The sequence below is a fragment of the Cavia porcellus genome, unplaced genomic scaffold (assembly GCF_034190915.1).
Source record: "Cavia porcellus strain 051 isolate PalLab524CR breed Dunkin Hartley unplaced genomic scaffold, mCavPor4.1 scaffold_9, whole genome shotgun sequence".
NCBI classification, from domain to species: Eukaryota; Metazoa; Chordata; class Mammalia; order Rodentia; family Caviidae; genus Cavia; species Cavia porcellus.
The window spans coordinates 45223193-45240178 of record NW_026947492.1 but is presented as its reverse complement, the minus strand read 5'-3'; the positions used below and the strand labels follow the sequence as shown (position 1 = coordinate 45240178).

At 41.3% G+C, this 16986-nt stretch overlaps 1 protein-coding gene across 3 annotated transcripts in view; it reads right to left on the bottom strand.

The window, feature by feature from the left end:
- The window catches only part of Nox4 (NADPH oxidase 4), a 152219-nt gene that overhangs the window by 84198 nt on the left and 51035 nt on the right, over window positions 1-16986 (bottom strand). For all 3 annotated transcript variants that reach the window (XM_063256287.1, XM_063256286.1, XM_063256288.1), the window contains 2 exons: window positions 13669-13741; window positions 8376-8456 (listed from right to left, as the gene is read on the bottom strand). In XM_063256287.1, the coding sequence (XP_063112357.1) occupies window positions 8376-8456; window positions 13669-13741 (154 nt within the window). The remainder of the gene's footprint in view (window positions 1-8375; window positions 8457-13668; window positions 13742-16986) is intronic.

The following is a 16986-nucleotide window of genomic DNA, read 5'->3' as shown; positions in this document are numbered from 1 at the left end:
TGAGGAGGAGCTGAGAATTGAACTCACAACCTCAGGCTTGCCAGGCAGTCTTTGTGCCACTGAACTATATCCCCAGCCCATGCCATGTGTTTAATACCTTGCAATTCTAAGTTCTACAACACTGCATGAAACAAAACTAAACAGGACACATGGATTTAAACCCAGTTAGCATTGCTGCTCTGATCAGTGGTTTCCAATCTCAGGAGGAAAAAATCCCAACATTTTAAAAGGACACACTGAAATAAATATACAATTTATATAAATTGCTTACTGCACTGACAAATTACGTTATACAACATTCTGAAGAAAGATCTAGCAATGGATAGGAACCTTTTCCCAAGGCCCACTTCTCCAGAAATTTCTAGGGCAAGATAAATGGGGAACACCAGCTGTGTTCCTAGGTATACTCTTTATTACAAGTCAGTGATGAGAAACCTTTTAGAGTTTTCAATGACACACACAGCCCACTGCAGCACAGGGGCCATAGGTTCCCCTAGATGGGAACAACCGTTAAGCTTTAAAATCATTTGGGAACTCAGAGATCCAGCTTCTTCTGCAGAGTGTTCTCATTACCAAGAGTAAGGAGAGGACCTGGGCTGTAAGACACTGGTTCCTTTGAAGCATAAGCCCTTCCCAAGGAAGGGAGGCCATAACTTCTCACACGGTCTCCTCATCTTACTGAGTTCTAAGTAAGAAGACAAGGGAAATGATCTCTAATTGTTGGGAGCCGCGGCCTACACCAGTCGCCTTACTTGGCGGACGTAGGGCCTGTGGGTGGGAGCGGAGCCTGAGCTAGATTGCCCCTCCCATCGAGTGAGTCAAGTTGGCGCCTGCTTCCTGCCCCCTGATTGTGCTGGCGACTTAAACAACCCGCTCTGTAAGATAGTCTGCCTAGCAACAGCTGATGTTAGCCAGTCAGCCCGCATCGCGCGCTTTGAACTGATTGGCTACTGTTGCCCTATAAAAGTGAATGCCTTTCCCGCCACAAGAGCAAGCACAAAGAGAGATAGAGAAAGTCCACTGGCGAGAAAGGGCTGGTGGCAGAGAGGAGGCCTCGCGGGGCCCATGCGGAGACAAATAAAGGCAAGGTTGCACACCGCCAGACTTTGTCGTGTGTCTTTCCTGCCGGCCAGGAGCGACCCCGACATTTGGTGACCCGCACGGGGACTGATCAACCCCGAGACACGGCGGTGGTGTGCAACGCTCCAGCGTGGTGCTGCCGGACAGGTGAGTGGGGGATAAGCCTGGGCTCTGGGTGGCGCGCACCTACAGGGCTTTTAGACTCCCCTCAGGCTCACGCGTAGGTGACGGGTTCTTTAAGTCACACGCGGTGAGTTACAGCCCTTAGAGGTTGAGAATGGGTAATTTACCGAGCGCGGAGGCGCGGCCCTTGGTAAAGGCTCTTAGAAAGCTTTTAAAAGCTAGAGACCTCAGGGTAGGTCAAAAAACACTGGAACTATTCATAGCAGAGGTAGATAGGGTAGCTCCCTGGTTTTTACCCACGGGGCATTTAAACCTGCCGTCATGGGAGAAGTTAGGCGGGGACCTCGCCTCGGCGGAATTGGAAGGGGATATTTCGCCGGCTATTCGCCCCCTGTGGGAAATGATACATGCGTGCCTTGAAGGGGAGGGGAAGGGGTTCCCGTCAGCAGTTAGAGACGCGGAAATCATAGACGCACGCAAGGCTTTTGAGCAGGCAAAGTCGGAATGCTCTCGGGAGGGATCTGTCCAGGGGGAAAAAATCCAGGGAAAGATAGAGGACACCCAAGCTCTAGAGTCCTCCGACTTAGATAGCGAGGAGGAACCAGAAGGTGGGGCAGGAAGCCGAGAGGCCAAAAACCCCTATGCCGAGTTGCGCCGTGAATTGGAATTGTGTGCGTGCGCCGCCCGGGAAAAGCAGAGAGAGGAGAAAGGGCCCCTGAGCGCTCTCTGGCGGGGAGGAGACAGAGAGCCATCCGCTCCGCCCTGGAGCTCTTTTCCAGAAGCGGCTCCCCGCCGAGAGGCCGCTACAGGGAACCCTCCCTTCTCTCAGCCGGCACAGGAAGTGACGCCCCGTTCCACTCTGTCGCGACCGCCGTCTTATGACGTTGCGCCGCGGGGCGGACGATATTTTCATGGGCGGTTATGGAGGGGTGAACGATGGCCCGGAGGGGATCCACCGATGCAAGGAATGGATTACGGTCTTTATGGAGTATATCCTGTGCAAATGGCCCCAGGCCAAGGGCGCAATGTTTGGGAACCGTTTGAAATAAAACAGATTAGAGAATTAAAAAGCGCTGTCACGACCTTCGGGCCCACAGCTCCTTATACTATAGCTATGCTAGAGAATCTTGCCTCTCAGCCTCTTACACCAGGTGATTGGATGCAGCTGGCCAAGGCATGCCTTCCTTCGGGTAGTTATCTTGATTGGCGAGCCTGGTATGCCGAGTTTGCCATCGAGCAAGCAGAAAAGAATGTTAGCAGGGGGCATGCAAGGTGGAACGAAGATATGCTCCAGGGCTCAGGTAAATATAGGGATGACCAAACTCAGTTCCCCAATGAGGTGTATGACCAAATCTCTAATATTGGGCTCCGCGCATGGAAACAGGTGAACGGTGCGGGGGCGGCCTCATTATGCCTTTCTAAGATAGTGCAGGGTGCCACAGAGCCATTTGTTGATTTCGTGGCTAGGATGCAAGACGCGGGCGATAAAGTTTTTTCAGACCAAGAGGTGGCAAAGCCCCTGATCAAACAACTCATTTTTGAACAATGCACAACAGAGTGCAAAGCGGCTCTTGCCCCGCATAAAAACAAGGATCTCAATGCTTGGATTAGGATTTGTAGGGAGATTGGAGGGCAGATGACTGCAGCAAAGCTTGCGGCGGCCTTTGTAGCTGCGACAGCACAAGCTATGGATGCTTCTGGACCTAAGCGAGATCGTAAGCCCAAAGGATGTTTTGGCTGCGGGGAACCAGGGCATATTAGGAGAGACTGTCCGCACAGTGTTAATACACGGGAAGGGCCAATAGGCGTGTGCGAACGATGCAGGAAGGGAACACACAAAGCGAAAGATTGCAGATCAGTTTTTGATGCCCAGGGAAACCGCATTAGTGGCAGGGGGATTCAGGAGCCAAAAAACGGCCAGAGGGGGCCCTCCTTACGGACGGGCCCCCGCCCCCTAGACAGGACAACACAAGGTGGCAGCCCTCCACAAGGGCTACCCCTGGGTCAGCAGGCGTGGACCTCTGTGTCGCCTCCAGACTCCTATTAACGCCCGATATGGGCGTTCAGGTGGTCGGGACCACCTTCAAAGGACCGCTACCTGAAAAGTCAGTTGGTTTAGTGATTGGACGGTCCTCCACAGCCCTCCGGGGCCTTACCGTGCTCCCTGGGGTTATAGACTCAGACTACACAGGAAACATTAAGATTATGGTCCAATCTCATGTAGGGACCATGGTGATTAATGAGGGGGATAAGATAGCACAACTTTTATTGCTCCCCAGTCTCCATGAGAGATTCCAGTCTAGACAACGGGTTAGAGGGGATCAGGGTTTTGGCTCCTCTGGAGAAATTTTTGAAGGACTTCATATGACTCTTGATAAAAGACCCATGCTCTCGCTCAGGGTTAATGGTAGAAATATAACAGGACTCCTGGATACAGGGGCAGACCGCTCCATTGTCTCCAAGAGGGACTGGCCTTCTAGCTGGCCCACCAATACAGCTGATAACACACTCCAAGGGTTGGGGATGGTGGCTGCCCCCCAGGTTAGTGCCATGACCCTGCCTTGGTGTGATGAGGAGGGTCACCAAGGACATTTTCAACCTTTTGTTCTACAGCTGCCGGTATCTTTGTGGGGAAGAGACATCCTCACTCAGATGGATGTCACTCTTACATCCACCTGCTCTCCCCAAGCCAAGGGTATACTTAAGAATCAGGGATATGTCCCCGGCAAGGGCCTGGGCTCTGCCCTACAGGGCCGGACATCTCCCGTACCTGTAGAAAAAAGGGAAGGTAGACACGGGCTGGGTTTTTCCTAGGGGCCGCTGAGGAAGTTCTCCTGCCTACTCCAATTAAGATCACTTGGAAGTCCCTGAATCCGGTTTGGGTACCTCAGTGGCCCCTACCCAAGGAGAAGCTTTTAGCGTTAACCGAGATAGTCAAAACCCAGCTTCAGGCAGGGCACATAAAGCCATCAACCTCCCCTTGGAATACCCCTGTTTTTGTTATTAGAAAGAAATCAGGTAAGTGGAGGCTGCTCCATGATCTAAGGGCGGTCAACGCGCAGATGCAGCCCCTGGGGGCGGTCCAGAGGGGGCTGCCAGCTCTCTCAGCCATCCCTCAGTCCTGGCCAGTTTATGTTATAGATCTTAGAGACTGTTTCTTCTCAATCCCCCTGCATCCAGAGGACACCCATAGGTTCGCCTTTACCTTACCCACCATTAACCAAGAAAGCCCTGATCTCAGATACGAGTGGATAACGCTGCCCCAAGGTATGGCCAACAGTCCCACTATGTGTCAGATTTACCTTGATTCCCTACTGGCCCCCCTACGCAAAGCCTTCCCCAGAGTTAGGTGCATTCATTACATGGATGATCTGCTGATCAGTGCGAAGGACATAAATAGGTTAGAGGATATGCTAGGCCAACTGGTCAAGGCCCTGAGAAAGGCTAATTTACATATTTCCCCTGACAAGATTCAAGGAGGAGACATAGTGACTTACTTGGGTACCAAAGTCTCCCCTACATCGATTTCTCCACAGAAGGTAACCATCAGAACAGATAATCTTACAACCCTAAATGACATGCAAAAGTTACTGGGAGATATAAATTGGATCAGACCTTACTTGCACATCCCTAATTCGGACTTAAAGCCCCTGTTTGATCTCCTGAGAGGGGATCCGGATATTGCCTCCCCTAGAGAGTTCACCCCAGAGGCCAGAGTTGCTCTAAAGAAGATAGAAGAGGCCCTAAGCAAAGCTACATTACAGAGAATTGACCCAGAACAGCCTTTTGAGGTCTGCTTGTTGCAGACCAGTTCCCAGCCCACGGCAGTGATTTGGCAGAAAGGACCACTTCTGTGGGTGCACCCTAAGGTTTCACCTGCCAAGATTATTGAACATTACCCGGAAGCAGTTGCTTCTCTGGCTCTGGAGGCACATAGTAGAGCCATCCAGCATTTTGGCTCCACGCCTCACGCTATTCGGGTGCCTTATACCGCTTCTCAAATAAAAATTCTGACTGCTTGCATAGATACTTGGGCCATCCTGAGATGTGTATTTCTTGGGGAGATAGACAATCAGTTCCCTAAGGACCCTATACTACAGTTTATTACTCAACATCCGGTGATATTTCCAAAAATCACCGCCCCTGCACCCCTTACTCCTGCAACAACAGTCTATACTGATGGGTCAAAAACCGGGATAGGGGCCTATGTGGTCTCAGGCATGCCTCCAGTTAACATACAGTTTGAACCAGATCAACCACAGGTGGTGGAGTTACAAATTGTACAAACCGTCCTCGAGAAGTTCCCAGGGGCCCTTAATATTGTTTCTGATTCAAAATATGTTGTCAATGCCATGCAGGTCCTTGAGACTGCAGGCCCAATTAAACCAACCTCCAAAGTAACTAACTTGTTTTTGTCTATCCAGACATTGCTCATAAATAGACACAACAAAATATACATCACTCACATAAGAGCACATACACACCTACCAGGGCCCATGGTACAGGGCAATGCGGCTGCTGACGCGGCCACTCGCCCGTTATGGATTTTCAATATGTTATCTCCAATAGAGCAAGCCCGTCAGTTCCATGACAAATTCCATGTCAATGCCAGGACGCTAGCCAACCAGTACCGCATCTCCAGGGCTGACGCGCGGGACATCGTGCGACTGTGCGGCTCATGTGCCACACACACGCCTGCCATATCAATGGGGGTTAACCCCAGAGGGTTGATCCCTGGCGATATTTGGCAAATGGATGTCACACACATGACAGAATTTGGATCTCTTAAGTATGTCCATGTCTCCACGGACACCTGTTCTCATATTATATTCGCAACTGCAGAGACAGGTGAAAAGGTATCTAATGTGATCAATCACTGCTTAGCGGCTTGGGCCGCGTGGGGCAAGCCCAAAATATTAAAGACAGACAACGGACCAGCCTATACAGGAAAAGCCTTCAATGAGTTCTGTAAGACTATGGAAGTACACTTAAAACATGGTATCCCATATAATCCTCAAGGCCAAGGAATTATTGAAAGAGCTCATAAAAGCCTCAAAGAAATCTTATGTAAACAAAAAGGGGGAGTAAGCCAAGGCCTGCCTCCAAAGGCGCGGTTATCTATGGCATGACAATGGATGGGCCCGGATCCGGTGGTTAGCTGGAACCGAGGCGCGGTTTGTGTTTTTCCGCAGGAACCGGGACGAAAACCACTGTGGGTCCCAGAGAGGTTGACGCGACAAGTCCCTCGACTGAAGATCAGGCCTGTTCCACCAGGGGCCAACCGCAGACCCAACAACAAGATGAGCCCTAAAAGAACTGCAGGACAATCCCTTTTTGGGGAGCCTGGAATGGCTTGCTCCCCTATGTTTTACCATTGTTAGGTCCCCTGTGCTCCTTGCTTCTGCTCTTACATCATTTATTAATGGGCGCCTTGCGGCGGCCCGGCGTCAAGTACGCCTGGTTGCCCATGCGGCCCTGGCAGCAGCCCGTGATGGGCACAATGACCCCCAGGCCTACGCATGGCTCGCTCGACTGGCCTACGACCGGGTCTAGGTGTGGCGGGTCTTCCGCACTCCTTCCCTATTGACACTACACAGCAGGGTAGGTGAGTCAATGACGGGTAAGAGCGTGCCTCCCCAGCACGACTCGACCTAAGCCAGGCCCTACCCCATACTGCACGAAAGCCGCTGGATTACTAGAATCTGCCCAGATCTAGATGTCTCTCCGAGGGGATCGCACGGAGGGGCATGAGTGCATGCCTATGTGCATCCAGGTTCCGTCCAGTTCACTCCTGGCCCTGGAAAAAGGACGAGGGTCTCAAGGCCTTGGTGGACCCGGGGACGGCCGACCAGGGTCCAAGCCAAGGGCCTACGGTGGACCTCAACACAGGGCATAAGCCTCTGCACTCGATCCAGGGCGGGCTGCGATGCATACATTCATTCAAAGTAAATAAAATAGGGGGAGATGTTGGGAGCCGCGGCCTACACCAGTCGCCTTACTTGGCGGACGTAGGGCCTGTGGGTGGGAGCGGAGCCTGAGCTAGATTGCCCCTCCCATCGAGTGAGTCAAGTTGGCGCCTGCTTCCTGCCCCCTGATTGTGCTGGCGACTTAAACAACCCGCTCTGTAAGATAGTCTGCCTAGCAACAGCTGATGTTAGCCAGTCAGCCCGCATCGCGCGCTTTGAACTGATTGGCTACTGTTGCCCTATAAAAGTGAATGCCTTTCCCGCCACGAGAGCAAGCACAAAGAGAGATAGAGAAAGTCCACCGGCGAGAAAGGGCTGGTGGCAGAGAGGAGGCCTCGCGGGGCCCACGCGGAGACAAATAAAGGCAAGGTTGCACACCGCCAGACTTTGTCGTGTGTCTTTCCTGCCGGCCGGGAGCGACCCCGACATCTAATAACTACAGGAGTCCCACTGAAGAAGCACCTGACATTATTCTGTTTCCTCCTTCAGTATCTTTCTGCTAAAAAAAATAAATAAATAAAAAGACCCTGATGGGAGTTAACAGTCTATTGAGTGTCAACATCAAGCCAAAACCACCAAGTCCTCTGCTGGTAGTGATGCACACACCATACACACAAAAACATGTTACTTGTTTTATCTCTATCTACATAAATTAATTAAAAATAATAACTTTGAGATCACAGTTTGGTATATATGCTTTTCTGAATATCTAGGATTTCAGTATATTCTTTGTAAAACACTTATTTCCCCCTTTGTTCTATATTTTTTGGCAGATCTTTGTACTTGAGCATTATAAATCTTTGCCTTCATTGGAACTATTAGATGCTGTAGGCTTTTTTAAACTAAAAACTGGTCATTCCATTGCTATAAATGCTTCAGAAGCAAGAGTTTTTCAAAATAAAAGCACTAAAATATGTTCTTAAAATTCTTCACTTCCTATTTTATTAATGTAGAAGATATTAGGATGAATTTATAGAGTGTTTTACAAATTATTCCACCATAGGAAAATCAACTTGGGTGAAATTCTAATATACTGTGATGCTTATTTCATTAAGATATGTTATGCTTAAAATACAACCCTACTCTAAGTTCCAAGTCAAAAAATACTTTTACTACTTTGCATAAAAATTCATATAGAGTTGTCTTTGTTTATCCCAGTTGTAGGCACATACGATTTGGTTTTTAAAAATATGTTTTTAAACTCACCCTGAAACATGCAACATCAGCAGCATGTAGAAGGCAAAGAAGAGGTTATGAGTATACCAGAAGATATCATAATTGGAAACTCTGAAAAAAAATCAAGTAAGTTGATTTCAGTCTTCCTCTACATCCTGTGTCACAAAAGAAGATGCATTATTTCAAACCTACATCACAATTTAAGACCACTAAGTAATGAGTTTATCTGAGATTTTCCTATTAGTACCAAATTATTAACATATCATAAAAAAGAAATGAATAAAGCAGAAGCTGCACTTCTAACATTTTGAAAGTTCTTTGTATTTCAAATAAAGTCACAATTAAAGTAAAATGTACATATTAAAGCTATGATGGAAAGCCAAGGAATAAAGAAGTGATACAATTCAAGTTTTAAGACACTATTAAGTAGATATTTGTCTGATCTCAAGATGGACAAGGAATCTTGGAGGAAATATTTGATTATCTACAAATATGGAACCTAAAACTCTGCTAATTTGTCTATTTGCTGTTTTCATTAATATTAATTTTTATCAATTTTTGTCAAAATTTTATCAATTTTTATCCATATTTTATCAATATCAATGTTCCTACTCCAATATATATTTTGAAATTAGTTCAAAAGAAACTACAATAGAAAGAAATTGAAATGAATGCTTTTCACATTGTTTTTTTGGACAGTGTAACTTCATAATGACACATCTCAATGTTTTTTTCTGTGGTGAAGAATAAAGCATTTGAAAAGAAAAGGAAGGATAAGCACAATCTACTGAATGTCAGGTAAAAATAAAAACGACTAACTTGCATTTTACTTCATTTTTCTAGAGTAAATATTTAGTTATTAGACTCTTGAAGTTGGAGAGCAAATATCTGGAAACACTTCCTGCATGACTGGGATACCTCCCTTACAATCATTCAGAGCCTGTTATTTAAGTAATAGCCAATTGTTTTGTATCTACTTCATTCAAAATATTTTTACCATAAACAATGTCATTAACTTACAAGACATGCATTATTATGTATATCTGATTCTTTTTAGTCAAAATTACCAGCAATAAAATTGCTACAAAGGACAGCTTTTGTAATGCACACTGCCCAATGTTCTCTAAAACTACATTGATAAATTACAAAACTTCAACTATATAGTAGTGCTTATTTCCTAAAATCAAACCCCATATGTTTGCATTATTTTTATACATAAATATTATTTCATATCAATTTTTCTGTGACTTCTGTTTATAATACTAAGCCATTTTAGTTCATATTAATGGTCCGATATGAGAAAACCCCTTATATTTTAAGAATACAATGGTTTGTTGTGAATGTAGTTCTCACGTTTGCTTTTCAATTTCAATAATGTATCTTGACATGCAGAAGTTTTAGGTTCCATATTTGTAGATATTCAAATGTTTCCTCCAAGATTCCTTGTCCATCTTGAGATCTGACAAATATCTACTTAAAAGTGTCTTAAAACTTGAATTGTATCACTTCTTTTATCTGTAAGTTATCTAGAATTCCATGTGCTTACACCTCACTTTCTTCACAAGCTTGTAATAGCAACCTTATTATTGAGTAAGTTTTGCACGTAACAGGCTACCTTAAAGGCCTAGCAACTCTGTCTCTCCAAACTAATCTGCAAGTCTTACTTCAAATTACTAAAGCTTAATCACTTAATGTCTAGTGGGGCACATGCCGCCTTTTATTCTCTTTTGCAATGAAATTTGCATGTTTCTTCTACTGCTTTTAGAATTACACACAAATACATACACACAGTTATATGTGTATACTACATACAATCTTTTCCTTTCTTCCATTTCTCCTTTCCCCTATCCCAGCTATTCTTTCCTTCGGAATACTTTCTTACCCTTTCATTATTACAGTATCAATTGCATATTCTGGATCTTATTACTCTACCAGTTTTTTAATTTTTTTACACTAGGGAGATAATACAATCTTTACAAATGTGAATCTGATTTGTTTCACTTATAAGGATAGTCTCAAATTGCCTCCTTTTACCTACAAAAGTCTCAAGATTATTCTTTTCATAGCTGAGTAATATTCCATTGTATAAAATTCAAAAATTGGCACATCTTTTTTATCCATTCTGTGGTTGATGAACATTTTGGTTGTTTCCAAAATTTAGCTATTACAAACTGTGCTGCTGTTAACATGAATGCTGTCGTTAACATATATTGCTGTGACAAGATGTTTTCAATTTTTCTGGGAAAATACCAAAAAGGAGAATTGCTGGGTCGAATAGGACTTCCAATCCTAGTCTTCTAAGAAATCTCCGTACTGATTTTCACAGTGACTGCACCAGTCTACATTCCCACAAACAGTGGAGCAGTGTTCCGTTTCCCCCACAGCCTCGCCAATATTTGTTTTCAGTTGATTTCTGGATGGCAGCCATTCTTTCTGGAGATGGAATCTCAATGCTGTTTTAATTTGCATCACTCGAATAACCAGTAATGATGACCATTTCTTCATGTATTTACTTGTCATTTGTATTTTTTCATCGGAGAAGTGTGTTCATCTCACATGCCCATTTTTGGATTGGGTCTTTGAATTTGGGGGAGCCTGATATTTTTCAGTTTTTTACATGTTCTAGATAGAAGTCCTTTGGCCAAGTATTTAGTTCAGTAGCATAAGTGCCTGTCTGGCAAGCGCAAGGTTATGTGTGTTCAATCCCTGGTACAAAAAAACAAAACAAAAAAAGACTCTGAAGATAAAAGTCCTCTGTCTGAGGGATTGCTGGCTAAAATTCTTTCCCATTCTGTGGGTTTTCTTTTCACTCTGTTGGTGATTTCTTATGAAGTGCAAAAACTTTTTAATAAGATGAGATCCCAGTTGTTGATTCTTTGAAGTACTTCCCACGCAGTTTGCATTTTGATCATGAATTTTTGCCTACCCCTATGTCTTCAAGATTTCTACCTACCTTGTCTTCCAGTAGATTTAGTGTTTCTATTTTAATATTGAGAACTTTGAGCCATTTTAACTTTAGTCTACTGCATGGTGAAACACATGGGTCCAAGCTGAGTCTTTGGCATGTGGAAAGCCAATTTTTCCAGCACCATTTATTAAATAGGCTATCATCCTTCCAGCTGAACATGTTAGCCCCTCTGTCAAATAGAATTTTGCCTTTTTTTCCCAATGATTCCAATTTCTTTATTTCTTACATATATAAATTATGTAATTTATATTTAATATAATATTAAATATAAATTAATATTCCATATTTAATTATGGAATTAAAATGACTACCTTGGCTATTTCCTGATTTTCTAAGAAGTATAACTACTCTTTTACTGCTTGTCACTTAATTTTTCCATATACAGTTTTTCAAATCTATTAAGAAAACCACATAGTTTCTAGCTTGTTTAATATGATTATTTTCCCCCATAAATTTTACATTCAAAACTGCCATTTTGAAATCTACTGAAATTAGAAAATATATCCTGCTGTCTTTGAGTAGGATGTGTTGTTGTAAGATGGGTAAATACCAAACTTTCCTTGAATTAGACTACTTCCCATTATCAGAAGTCAAATATTGGGGTCATATTTATTCACCTAATTTGTCTGTTTTATTTCCACGTGATTAAACAGGAAATGTAGAAGAGCATCTCTATGGTCTATTTAAGAATTTCATTCTCACAATAAATCTTGAAGAAAAGAAAAATAGGTGTTATAATCTCTTAAATCTGAAAAACTGAAAAATAAGATAACCCCAAATAATTTTAATGAGAACAAATTAATAACTCAGTTGAGAAAAGAAATTGAATTTTATAACCTACTTAATAAATCTCTTACAAGTATATTTCTTCTAGCCAGGTGTGGTGACTCACACCTCTAATCCCAGCACTTAGGAGGCTGAGGCAGGAGGATTGCTGTGAGTTCAAGGCCAACCTAGGTTACCCAATGTGTTTAAAGCCAGTCTGGGTTACATGACAAGACTATCTTAAGAAAAAAAATACTGTTTTAAGATGTAGAATATTTATATATGTTCACTCCAATGAATGAGTATACTCAGTGACTTAATTTCCTTCAAAAATACCCAAAATTAAAGTGTTTGTAAATGATTGATTTCCTGTGTAAAAAAAAATTTTTTTTCTCCAGACAATTGCACCATCATGCACTGTCAGTGTTTTGCTTTTCTGGGAAGTAATTTTTCTTCTGAAAAATTTAAATGCACTTACCATTTGACCTACTTATTCTATATGTACAAATTTCTCCTTAGGACATAATTGGAAAAAGTGTGCAATGCGTTACAGATGAGGGTGTTAGTTTCTGAATTAAATACTGAAAAATTGGAATCAACTCAAAGCATCCAACATTATGAAACTAGGAAAAAGGTCAGTGAGTAAGCAAAACCAATAAGATCAAATCTATAAAAATAAACACACACTAAAAAGTTTATAGTGTTAATCTCTGAGTTTCCATGTACAAGCTCATTTGAGGATATAATCAATTGTTTTCACAGCACACGCATATTCCTGTCTGTTTTCATTAAATTTGCCATGATGGAAATTAGAATGATTTAAGATTTTTGAAATTCAGGAAAAAAGTTATTATTTTTTTGTTTTCTTTAAACAAAAAATTTTATCAGAAATATAAAGCATTAAAAATACTATAAAAAGTAAAATTTGTCTACCAGAAAAAGCATATTAAAACATCCTTAATGATATATTTCTACTTTGTTTTGTTTTGTTTGCAACAGTCCTCACTATGCAGTTCAGGATGGCCTTGAACTATGTAGACCACGCTGGCCTCAAACTAGTGGCAGTCCTCCTGCCTCACCCTTCAGAGTGCCAGAATTACAGACATGCACCACCCTGCCTAGCAAGTATTTCAAATTATTTTAGCAGATGTGAGCCAACCATGTTTCTAAAGCTATATTTTGAACACTGTTATACAACAGTAAAACAAATTTGATTCAGGAAATTAACTATAAAACAATTTTAAGTTATGCCTACCTAGGAATTCCCAAATTCTATGAGTGTGCATTTGAATTAAATCTTATGTCCCACAGATACACACTATGCCTCAAAATGATGATCCTGAAGAATTCAAATTTCGCTGATCATCAAACGCAGTCTTTATGCACAATTGTTTTCAAATCCAGAAAACTTGACTAATACAAATACATTTTGACATAAACAAGAAATAATATACAGAAATGTTTCTACTTCAATCTTATTACCCAGAATAGTGTCTTATCCAGGATAGTATGCAGGTTAAACCCTTTTATTAATACTTTTCCCATACAGGTAAAAGAAGATAACATGAAAACAATAATTCTAACACTTACCGTATTGCATATGTAGAAGCTGTAGTCATAAGGAATAGCACCACTACCATGCAGACTCCTGTCAGGCCAGGTACTATAAAAATGAGCACAAGCACCTTTTAGCTTAAATCACATTAGGAAAAAGACTACAAAAAATAACCTTAAAATAGAAAGTAATATGCCATACTGCGGGAAGCCAAATTCATATGAACCTTTTTAAAAATCAACAGATTTTAAAACAAACTCTACTTAAGACAAGACAGACTTTTCCCTTCCTTTAATGGAAGTTTATTGTATTTCCAAACAATCTATGCAGAATGGTGAGTCTGTAATCACTTCTAAGGACACAGATGCTATTAAACAGTAGTAATTTCTGCAAAGGGCTTGGGTTAATACTCAGCACTGTGCTGTTTTGTGCTCTTCTCCATTGTATTCAAACTCCCTTATTATTCTTTTTATGGAAGTAGTAATTCCAGCAATTTAAATAATTATGTGTGGGCTTCACTATTTGGAATACTTTAAAGAAAATATTTTTTAAAATCTAAAACTTTTCATCATACCTTAGAGATATATACACACCCTTATTTACAGTGGCACAGTTTGTAATAATCAAATCTTGGATACAGTCCAAATGGTCATCAACTGGTAAATGGATAAACATGTGATTTTTTTAATACAATGGAGTACTGCTCTGTAATAAGGAAGGATAAACTTGAGACATTTCCAGATAAATGAATGCATCTTTAAACCATAATTTTAAGTGAAATAAACAGGACATGTTGGTATAAATGCCACATTGTGTCTCTTATATGAGAAAATTAAAGTGTAAATAAAGACCAAAATGTATAATAGATACTGTGAAATAGTTAAGACAATGTTCAAATCTGTAGGGGAAAAAAGCAGTAGGGAGGGAGAATAGAATGGAAAAGTCAAAAACTGAAAAAAATGGAAACAAAGTGGGGAGGGGAGGGGAATGGGAAGAAAAGAATCAAATTATATCATGTAGAGTTATAATTCTCTATGATGAGTGTGTGATCATTATGTACATCTAAAATGTAGCAACAAAATATGATGAGAAAAATTTAAAAATAAAAAATAAAGCTTTTGGCACCATGTTGGAACTTAAGGTGCTAGGAAACCAAGCAAACAGTTCGCATCCCTGGTAAGTGGCTGCGGTGTGGCAGGCTGCAGCTGCCCCAGGGGAAGAACCACCAGTGTCTTCTGAGATCTGCGCCATGTTGGAACTTAGGGCGCTGGGAAACCAAGCAACCAGCCTGCCTCCCTGCTAAGCAATAGTGAGCCTACCGGTGTACGGGCTGAGAGTCAAACATCTCACTTCCTTTGCCCGCCCATTAGCAAATGGGAACCAGAGATCTGAGCATCTCTTGGGAGGCTGACCATATGCAATATAGGAAATAAGGGGGATTTCCTTCTACCATGTCTTTGAAGGCAAATATTTTTACTACTGTTTTGCTTTGTTCTGATTAATGGTACTGCTCTATTCAGTATTGTTTTGATAAGTTCTATAATGTTCTGTATTTCATTTTATTTTGCTATACGTGATTGAAAAAACAACTATTGTGAAGATAACAAGATATACTGTGATATCTATTACTGTTATCCTGGTAACCCTCTGTGAAGTTCTGTACCAATTTCACTACACTGTCTCAAAAAAAAAAAAAAAAAGAAAGAAAGAAAAGAAAGAAAGAAAGAAATTCAAATGGTATGTTTCAGTAAAATATTATGTTTGCAATACATGTAAAAAACAGTGTGAAAACTGCTAAGCACAGTGGCACACATCTGTAATCCCAAGCACTAAGAAAGGCTAAGGCAGAAGACAAATTCAAGTCCTGCCGGGGCAATTTGGTAAGATCCTATTTCAAACTAAAAAATAAAAATATCTGGGGAAGTAGTTCACCCTAGGTTCAATTCCCAGTAGCACAAAAATAAAACCAGAAAGACTTAAAAACTGCAAATCTAAAATATTTCTACTGGGCATAGTAGTGCACTACCTGTAAACACAGCACTCTGGGGGGCTGAGATAGGAGGATTTCAAGCCCAGTACGGGGAACTTAGTGAAACTGTCTCAATATAAAAATAATTTAAAAATTAAGAGTATGGGCTGAGGGTATAGCTCAGTGTGAACCCCTGGATTCAATCTCTACTACAAAAAATATTTTTATGTCAATTAAGACAAAAGCCCAAGATATTCTAATAGAAAATAAAAAGACTTGAAGAAGTACTTCACAAAAGAGACTATTCAAATGGTTAATAAACATTTCAAGCAAAAAAAAAAGTAAAGCCTTTTAAAAACTAAAAACATAGAACAAAAATTCTATGTTTTAAGAAAAAATTCTTATGCTGATGTTGCAAAAACACATCAAACATATTTCTTCTTAATATGGAAAACATTCTAAAGTCAATTCTTACACGACATAAAGTTTGTTTTAAAAAATAAGAAAATTTTCAAATATGTCAGAACTAATCATGTGGTAGGTTACTATAAATTTAGCATTAGTCTACCTAGTTATGTATATCCAAAATAAATAGCTGGTATGACAGAGCTTAAAACAATAAAATCTCAATAGGCTTATTTCTCTCATGTTACTGAGGAATTAAATATCCCATGGGTGATACATTTTTCACACTAAAAATCACACATGCAACAGTAAAATGTCCTATCTAAGAGACTCTTAAATCTGGACACAAGTAAAGGCTGTTGGAACAATTCTTTTAGAAGAAGTGTAGATTCTTCTATTTCTCTTCTTGAACTGCAAGTCACTCACAGCAGATTCAAGTTGGGTCAGTGTAAGACCAATACAGATACGCATTGTTAGGATTCTAGTAGGTTTAGAATCATTGGACAAATAACAATATTAGAACTCTTGGTACAATAGAAACTAGTTCCACTTGCAAAGGGCCACAGGAAAAATAACAGTCTTTGAATTCTTAACACTTGAGTCCTATATTCTACTCATTTTCCCAAGACACAGATTTAGAGCCCCAGTACAATATGCCTTTCCAGGATATACCAAGTCCAAATCTTGGCTTTTCTATACTTCCTTCCTAGGGTACTGCTTTCCATTATCTCTTCTATTTTCTGCAGGTAAGTGCTTACTTCTGAGGGATAAGCTAAGAGGAAGATAGGTAATGTAGCTCAAAATACAGAATTACTAGTACAGAAAACAGCTTAATTTTTAAAACAGCATGCCTATAAAATGATGTAGTTAAGGCAATTCCAAATGTTTACTCACAGAAACACACACACACACACACACACACACACACACACACACACACTTATAACCACACAAAGATTTGTTTAATTGGTTGTAGCTG